The sequence below is a fragment of the Clinocottus analis genome, unplaced genomic scaffold, assembly GCF_023055335.1.
Source record: "Clinocottus analis isolate CAN_PGR_092001 unplaced genomic scaffold, fCliAna1.0.p SCAF_51, whole genome shotgun sequence".
Taxonomy (NCBI): Eukaryota; Metazoa; Chordata; class Actinopteri; order Perciformes; family Cottidae; genus Clinocottus; species Clinocottus analis.
Genome location: NW_027176209.1, coordinates 185,001 through 193,958, shown reverse-complemented (window position 1 = coordinate 193,958; position 8,958 = coordinate 185,001). Strand labels below are relative to the sequence as shown.

The following is an 8,958-nucleotide window of genomic DNA, read 5'->3' as shown; positions in this document are numbered from 1 at the left end:
TGTATATATTAAAAGGAGGGAAAACATGTGAAGGAAAGAAAGTGAATTGTATTAATGAAGAAATAAGGTGGCGATAAATAATCACTAGATAATAAACAGAGCAATTAGAAATATTATTGCCGACATGTGAAAATGGGGCGGAGCTTTACACCGGAAGTAACTGCGGGGAAGGTCAGCAAAGTGGGATCAGGCAGCTGAAGCCTTCATGCTTCTGCGTCACGTCGACGTACGTACGTACGTCGACGTGACGCCGTCGTCGAAGTTCTGCATGAGTGACCGCCATGAAACCAAAATAGGTGACTAAGTGAATCGTGTAGATTCGATGATTTTTTCGTTTGGAGGGGAGTTGGGGGGATTTAAATTCAGTGAACTGCGAACAGATGCGCGTGCCAGAAGAGAGCGCGAGTGCGTGGTAATATAATATTTGATAATATATCTAAGTTAAGTTACCCAGGAGCTCTGTTGACATAGGGTTAGCTAACGTTAGCTACAGCAGGAGAGAACGCGACGTTAGCCCGCTAGCTAACGCTCCGGTGGAAAGTTATTAGCTAACGCTTCCGTTATTGAGGAGGTAGATTCTGAGGTGAGGGGACTGAGGTGACCAGACGTCTGGATTTAGGCCGGACAGTCCGGGTGTTCAATGCCCTGTCCGGCGTCAGGCGCAGCCTCAAGCTGGACGCGTATTTGTCCTCCTTTTTGGAGCCGCGTGACCGCGCCAGCGTTTCTGAGATTGGACTCTGAGACGCGGAGAAAAGTTGAGGTTATCATCTTCATAAAGAGAACATCTTTGATGTGACACGTCAAGTTTTAGCCAATCAGCGTTCAGATGTCTCCAGCGGCCGTTTCTCAAAACGCGATCTTCTCTGTACTTGTCAAGAAAAGAGCCGCATGACATCGGAAAGCTTCGCTTGGCGTTCAGAATCCGTTGGAATTGCATCCCGTTTGTATCTTACTTTCTGTCGCCTGCGACAGGTTCCCTACGCAGTAGGAACCGCGTCGACCTGACGCAGAAGCATGAACGAGGCTTGAGAATCGGGACACTGTGCAAGGACAGACACATCTGCAGATACGGAGAGGCAGCCGGTAAGAGCGAGAGACTTTGTTGGTGATCGCCACCTGTTTGAATGACGTGAGCGCTGGAACGCGCGGCGCGTCCACGTGCGGCAGCGTTAATTGTTTGTTGACATGTTGGTGGAGGCACAGCTGGGGACTTGATGCGGTGAAATGTGGCTTGTGTGTAGACTGAATGCACGGGTGTTTGATTGCATACGGAACGGATGTTTGCTGAAATGTGGCCTTTTCTGTTTTATTTAAGGTTTTCACCCTTATGTGCTGAAGGGAGCTTGTTTCAGTGAAGCAGAATTAATGATTTGATGAACTGAATCTCAAACTAATTGGAGATAGTAAAAAAAAGAGAAAAGTTGTGTTTTCATTGGAGTAAAATCCAGTTAAAATGTGAGTGGATGGGTCAATCCCTTTCAGGCGGGAAAATGCACTAACCCAGCGGACAGACCTTGACAGGAGTGTTGCATGCTGGGTATGGAAACCATGAGTGTGATTACAGACCGCGATCTGTTGTGTGAAATGCTCGGTTGGAAAATGGCGGTGGGTGTAAAAACCATGAGCGTGAGAGCAGATTGCGATGGGAATGAGTGAGGGCAACCATGAGTGATGTCCTCCAAAGTATTTATCAATTACTTGTCAGTGGATTCAATTTTACCCAATGATATAATTACAAGTTTATCTGCTGTAGTCCTGTTGATTGTTTGTGACAGGATGAATCTCCTCCAGCAGGTGGCAGTGTTGTCTCACAGATAAAACTATATCTATTGATCGAGCTATCTATAAAAGTATAATATACAGAAAACACTTGTGAGAGTAGCTCAGAGGTTCATATAGCAGTATATGTGTTACTGCTTTATTGGTTGATTATAGAACACGTGAAAATAAATTCTAAAAATTGAATAACTTCAAGGATGCATTTCCTTTTCTTAATTATGCAACTATATTACTATAAAATATCACTATGTGTTAACAGAATCTCTGCAAAGTTTGACTTTGATTAAGTTTAGTATGTTTAGTAATTAATTTAGTGCAGATTTCGTGAACTGTAGGTTTTGGTCCGTTGAAAGCAAAAATGTCCTAACTTTCTTCCTGGACCTTGAACGCCTCTGAGTCCACAACAAGTACATATCATTTAATCCATAAGTTAACCCGATTTCAGTTTTTTAGCTGGAAAAAGATGGAATGTGGTTGATATCTTGCTGAGATTTTGTTTCACAATGGTGTTGGCGCCCGTGTTCATCGTCCTTGTTGTTCTGTTTGTTTTTTCTTGCCATTTAAGAAACATGTCTATTTACATGATTCCTAGTGATCAATAAGCATGTCAACACCAGTGGTCATATTGCAGGAAAAATATTTTATTTATGATTATCCATGAAATCTGAAAAGAGAGAGAGAGAGAGTAACAGGTTGAGCTCTAACTACTGAACCCTGACAACAGGAAGGTTCAAGCTGAAGCCTCGCGCTGTGTGCCAGCTTTCCGTCCGGCGGCAGCAGGAGGATCAGCGTCTCCTGCGGCGCTGGGGTTTGGCCGTCGTTCCCGGCACACACTCTGCTCTGGTGCAGCGGCACGACTCCACCACCACGTAGCTGTGCTGCACCTTGGAGCCGCTGGCGCAGGTCAGCTCCACCTGCTTCTGGCTGGTGAGGTCCTCCTGGCAGCACTCACACTGGTGTATCATCTTGTTGGCTGCTGCAGAGTATCTGCACACACACACAGAGACAACAGCTCTCATCCTCTGCAGCTCAGTGGCCAGTGACCTTCAGCATACAGAACTCATGTCACAGGGAGAACAGCTGTTTCCTGTTGACGCTGTGACGCTAAATGGACTCACATGGAGGCGCTCCCACAGTGTCCGGCGCAGGACGTCATGTTGACCGGCAGCGCGCTCTTGCAGTCGTTGACCTCGATGACGGTCTCCTTGCTCTGGACCTCACAGCTGCTGCGCAGTTTGCCTGGAACACACAGCGACCTTTAGGCTCTGACGACGCAACAGATTCGACCCCAAAGTAGCTTCATTGCTCTGGATTCAGCGTGAAACACTGTGACCTTCATAACTTACAGGTTGTGCAGCATCCCTGAGCATCTGTTGTCTCGGTACCCTGCAGGAGGAAAACACATGTCACATCATGATAGTTTAGGAGTGTGAGGGGTGTGGGGTTAGAAAAAACTCACAGGTTCACAGTCCAAGGGGTTGTAGGGAGGACATATGGTCTTGGTCGTCTTGGTAACAAGCTGTCCATTGATGTCCTCACATGTATATTGCATACACTTGTCTTTAGGGAGTACAAGTGTGTTGTTGACCTGTTCCAGCAGGAAGAGTGAAGTCAGATGAGTCAACAAAGACATAAGCCATTCATCCTAATTCACAAACGTTCTTTCTTTAATCTCTATTCCCTTTTTAAAAATGTGAACTTTGTATTTCAAGATGAGGTTATTTTCTCATTCCAATATTAACAAATATCTACATCGTCCATAACTAAGAAGAAGAAGTATGTTGCGACAGCAAACATTAGAAATGTGAATGAAACGGCCAGAGCGGCGGTACTGACCTCGATGACAACCGTTGTGTTTTCAGGTGTGTTGAGGAAACAGCTTTTCTGAACACACGTACCGCAGCACTTGTCAGCTTCAGGCTGATATTCATAACCCTGGAGACAAGGAAGGAAGGAGGGAGAGAGAAGGAAACAAGGAAGCAGAAAACTCTGGTGACTCTGTCAGAAACTGCACTTGAACTCTTTGATGAACTCCTTTCAGGCCTAAAGCCTCGTTTCCTGCCTGGAGGCGCTGACATCGTGTCGCTCAGTGGAGACAGAATATGAGCAAACGCTGTTTTCTTGTTCTAAAGATGTTTAGAAAAGAAATGCAAAGACAAACCTGCATGGTGATACTGCACCATACTGACAGGTACTGCTCTATACTGACAGGTACTGCTCTATACGGACAGGTACTGCTCTATACGGACAGGTACAGCTCTATACGGACAGGTACTGCTCTATACGGACAGGTACTGCTCTATACGGACAGGTACTGCTCTTGTTTGGTCTAACACGTTTAGATCCATGAGTCCAGTACTGAAGAGTCCAGTGCAACTACCAACACCAACTACCAGCTGGTACAGGACCTTAGAAAGCTGCTGTGTGTGTGTGTGTGTGTGTGTGCTTACCATTGAGCAGTTTTTGTTGCAGACAATATCTTTGCAAATAATGATGTTCAGCTTGGTGATGGGATCCATCTGTGTGCCACAGAAACACTCTTGGCAGGGTACAAAAGGCTCCGGTGTTGCTCCTGAGGTTGTGGCCCTTTGTGCTGCTGTTGTTGTGGAACGTAACAGTCGTTTTGGTGCTTCTATTGGTGGTTCTGATGGTGTTTGTGGTGTTGGTACCTTGGCACCAGGCTGTAAGATACACAACAATCAAAGTTTTACTCTCAATCAATCAATCTGTATCCTATGGAAGCTTCCAGACTAACTATTCCTGAATGCATGCTGCTATCACCTTTTTATTATGACTCGGAATAGAATTTGTTGAGAAACTTATGTTCAAGAGGTTTTGGTGCAGCTGTTCAGTCCACAGCACAGTTTGAGTGAATGAATGTTCACATAACAAAACCAAAGAGTTCGTCTGAACCCAACCAAACCCTTCAAGTTAAAGACCCCTCAAAGGGCACTGGGCTGGGCGGTTTCATGCGGTTCAGAAGAAACAAATACAGGACCACTTCCAGGTGCACTCTGGTTCGGTTGGTTTGTGGTTGTGAGGCGGAGCAACCGCAACGCTACAGGTGAGAGATGTGTCACCTCTTTATGTGGTCACCAGATCACATCAACAGGAGTTCTGGGGTTCCTCTTCAACCTTTTTCACTCTCACAGTGAAAAGAGTTGAAACAGAAAGCGTGTGCTGATCTGTCTGTTTTGGATTGTTATCTGACAGCAACTATGCACACAGTGGACATTAAAGAAGGGTTTCATCTCAGTGTAAATAAAGGCTTCCTCATGGGATTACAACCTGTAAAAGACGGCACGTTGTTTAACTGTTTAGGGAGCTGATATTTCCTGTTCGAACCTGCAGAGGGACTCTGATGTGGTCTCACACAGACCTGTATTCTATTCAAGTGAAGTACCTGTAATGCAACCTGCTCTGCCTGTGTCTGTGATTGAATCCTACTTCCTGTTGCTCCTGAACTATGACAGATATGTTGACGTCTGGAGTCTGGCCCGTGTCCTTACCTGGTACTCCGTCATGTCGTAGACACAAACGCCTTTAGGAACTGCAAAACAAACAAGACACATGGGGTAGGTTGAAACTGACTCTGGTTCTATTGAATAGTAATGCAGATGTGTGCTAATCTAGGCTAATCTATCTCTATACCTGATGCACAGAGACTGATCTTCAGAAGAGATCTTCCATTAGTGTAATTCGTAAATTGTTATTGCTTTGAAAAGCCCTTAATGTGAGGATCAATTGTGTGATTGTCCATCTCTATTAAAAGTGTGTAAATCAATGTTCTTTCCTTCAAGACTAAACTCTGTTGAGTCACATACCGCACTCGTAGGATTGGCAGCAGGTGCCGTTCATGGCGGTGAGTTTGAACCCCAGCGGGCAGGTAAGAGGAGAGGGACACAGGTTCACGTTGCACTCTGTTGAAGACCAAAGTTTAGATGAGTTTAGATAATGTTTAGATGAGTCACTTCACGTTAGCTTAGACTCTGAGACCCAAGCTCTCTTTCACAGGAAGACACTGCTTTGACACAGTGTGATAGATTCACACACACAGCGGGTCCCAGGTGAGTGACCCTGGAGACTTTGTGTGGACACTTCTTGTCTGTAAATATGTATTTTATGATAAGTCTAAAAGCATACCAATAAACACTTTCTATCTTGTGTGTTTAACCCCTACACAGACAGGAACGCAAACATTTCCCAAAATGTTGAACATTGACTTTAAGAATGTGGCAGATACGAGACCACCTCCAGATGGGCAGAACCAATGGCATTGACAACTATCCTTTGGTGGCATCAAGGCTACAAAGTGACATGATCCACTTCTCTGACACTGCAACTGACCGCAAGACTCTGTTGTGCAGCAGCCATCTGTTTTGTTGACCATCTGCTGGCCAGGTTTGCTGCAGTTGAGGACCTGTTGTGTTGGGCATTGAACAGGCGTACACTGGACGCTCATGGACTCGTTGTCACACATACAGGTGTTGCAGCCACTTGTCCATGTTTCACCAGGCTGTTTCAGAGACAGGAGTCAGTTCAGACAGACAACTCATGCTTTGCCAGGGAACATGAATGCATGTGACCGATGTCTTACCTGTTTGGGTTGTCCATCAGGACCAACACAACCTGAAATCCAAACAGAAACAATGTTTGTAGGTTTGAGTTTTGCTTCAAGCTAATGCGTTAGACAGACGTCAAGTTTTCTTTAGGATCTCCTCTTACCGCAGGAGGGAACACATGTGTCCTGGACTGCGTTGAATAAGATGGTGCCATTAGAACAGAAGCAACCCTCTTTAGTGTTGTGAGGAGATGCCTGGAACTGTTCCTGGAACCTTTCATTGTATCTGATGTGAGAAAAGGAATTATTGGTTATTACAGACACAACACGGCTCATTATGAGTTTATCCTTCTCACACACTGACATCATCTAATTTATGGAAGAATTTCAATCTGGCAAGTGGTGTATAAAGGTCAAGATTTGTCAAAGACATTTTGGATTTATTCTTTACCTGTCATTGCATGTTGGCTCTACACGGGCGCCACAGGCCTTGTACACCTTGTTACTTGAACACTCAAACTCTGTAAGATGGAGATATGTTTACATACACCTTTGTCAGAACTCAGTGCAACACTTCTAGTTCTATTAACGATTAGCTTTATCTTACCACACTGCCCATTGGTTGCATTCCTCCAGTCGATACAGATTCCTGCCTCAGAGCACTGAGTGGCATAGGCCTCCAGGCTGGTGCAGCCAGTGGCATTGCCTCTGTTGCAAATATCCTCCTTACAGGATGTCAGGAATGGTCCTGGGACTATGACTTCATTGCATTGTGCAAACACACTAGAAGAAACATACAAGCCAGAACAATATGTCAGGAAAAAAGATCAGAAGTCTTTGAACTCACCAAGTGACCAGAACAAATATAGACATCATCAAGGACGTAATGGAAAGCAATTCAGAACATCAACAAATAATTATTGTGGTAGAACTTTATGATAACTACACACTATTTAGCATTAATAACGAATAAGTAAATACTTAATTCATCATTTATAAAGCATTGTTCCAACATGAATACTTATTAGTAACTCATGAACACGGTTATACATCTTGTGTGATTCGGTTTTCTTTATAAATGATTCCCCATTTATAAATTAAGTAAAATGTATTGCAAACCAATTATTAAGGACGTATAGATGATGCACGAATGCTTAACATGTTCTTTATAAACGTGTTTTAATACTGCAAGCAATGATAATTCAGTAGTTAGTTGTCAGTTAAGTATTAGTTAAGTATTTTGTGTGACCTCATCTAAAGTGAGAACTATCTATGCCTTACAAATCATTAGTAAATGACATTAAAAGGCCAGCAGTGCCTCAGAGCTAACAAAAGTTATCTGCTCAACGCAAAGTGATAAAGAACATTAATATGATGGTGATGGGGAGCGATGTCCGTCAGTGGCACAAATGGTGAGCACATTCCATAATTTGCTGGCACAAACATTTTATAAATTGATTATCTAGCCATCCAGCTGTCACTTGTTTGCTAGCTAGCCAGCTGTCACTTGTTTTCTAGCTAGCCAGCTGTCACTTGTTTTCTAGCTAGCCAGCTGTCACTTGTTTGCTAGCTAGCTAGCTGTCACTTGTTTTCTAGCTAGCTAGCTGTCACTTGTTTTCTAGCTAGCCAGCTGTCACTTGTTTGCTAGATAGCTAGCTGTCACTTGTTTGCTAGCTAGCTAGCTAGCTGTCACTTGTTTGCTAGCTAGCTAGCTAGCTGTCACTTGTTTGCTAGCTAGCCAGCTGTCACTTGTTTGCCAGATAGCTAGCTGTCACTTGTTTGCTAGCTAGCTAGCTAGCTGTCACTTGTTTGCTAGCTAGCTAGCTAGCTGTCACTTGTTTGCTAGCTAGCCAGCTGTCACTTGTTTTCTAGCTAGCCAGCTGTCACTTGTTTTCTAGCTAGCCAGCTGTCACTTGTTTGCCAGATAGCTAGCTGTCACTTGTTTGCTAGCTAGCTAGCTGTCACTTGTTTGCTAGCTAGCTGTCACTTGTTTGCTAGCTAGCCAGCTGTCACTTGTTTGCTAGCTAGCCAGCTGTCACTTGTTTGCTAGTTAGCAACTGTCACTTGTTTGTTAACAAGCCAGCTGCCACTTGTTTGCGAGTTTTCCAAGTGTCACTTGTTTACTAACTAGCCAGCTGTCACTTGTTTGCTAGATAGCCAGCTGTCACTTGTTTGCTAGATAGCCAGCTGTCACTTGTTTGCTAGCTAGCCAGCTGTCACTTGTTACCACCTCAGTCGTAAGTAGACCAATCCAGGTGATATCCAGATACTCATAATCAATAATATGCATGTGCCATCAAACTATAAAACATACTCAACACTCATGCCACTGACATGCATCGCCTCACATCACCTGGCCGGTGTTACTTCAGGTTAGGCACGTGGGACACACCCGGTCCTAGAGTGTAAACGTGTGACCCACAGTGATGACGTGCCACTATCGTGGTTTCTATGTTTTGTGCTCAAAACAGTGTTTTGTGCAGGCTTTTAAATAGTTTGTGGTTCCCCTCACCTGCTGGTTAGGATATCACAAATGGCAGGATTGCAAGTAGGCTGTGTTGTTGTGGAAGGTGGTTTGGAAGTGGTCGTAGGTGTTGGGGTTGTGGGGGTGACACAGG

General features: G+C 44.4%; 1 protein-coding gene across 1 annotated transcript in view; it reads right to left on the bottom strand.

Moving 5' to 3' along the window:
* Positions 1 to 2,399: 2,399 nt before the first annotated feature.
* LOC137803259 (intestinal mucin-like protein) overlaps positions 2,400 to 8,958 on the bottom strand; it is a gene marked incomplete at its 5' end in the record, with an annotated part of 10,787 nt that continues 4,228 nt past the window's right edge. Inside the window, 14 exons of the mRNA XM_068601554.1 lie at positions 2,400 to 2,766; positions 2,898 to 3,018; positions 3,126 to 3,165; positions 3,239 to 3,367; positions 3,616 to 3,714; positions 4,230 to 4,460; positions 5,289 to 5,329; positions 5,604 to 5,699; positions 6,127 to 6,295; positions 6,377 to 6,408; positions 6,505 to 6,626; positions 6,792 to 6,861; positions 6,948 to 7,123; positions 8,853 to 8,958. The exon at positions 8,853 to 8,958 is cut by the window's right edge and continues 99 nt beyond it. Coding sequence (XP_068457655.1) covers positions 2,565 to 2,766; positions 2,898 to 3,018; positions 3,126 to 3,165; positions 3,239 to 3,367; positions 3,616 to 3,714; positions 4,230 to 4,460; positions 5,289 to 5,329; positions 5,604 to 5,699; positions 6,127 to 6,295; positions 6,377 to 6,408; positions 6,505 to 6,626; positions 6,792 to 6,861; positions 6,948 to 7,123; positions 8,853 to 8,958 — 1,634 coding nt within the window. The remainder of the gene's footprint in view (positions 2,767 to 2,897; positions 3,019 to 3,125; positions 3,166 to 3,238; positions 3,368 to 3,615; positions 3,715 to 4,229; positions 4,461 to 5,288; positions 5,330 to 5,603; positions 5,700 to 6,126; positions 6,296 to 6,376; positions 6,409 to 6,504; positions 6,627 to 6,791; positions 6,862 to 6,947; positions 7,124 to 8,852) is intronic.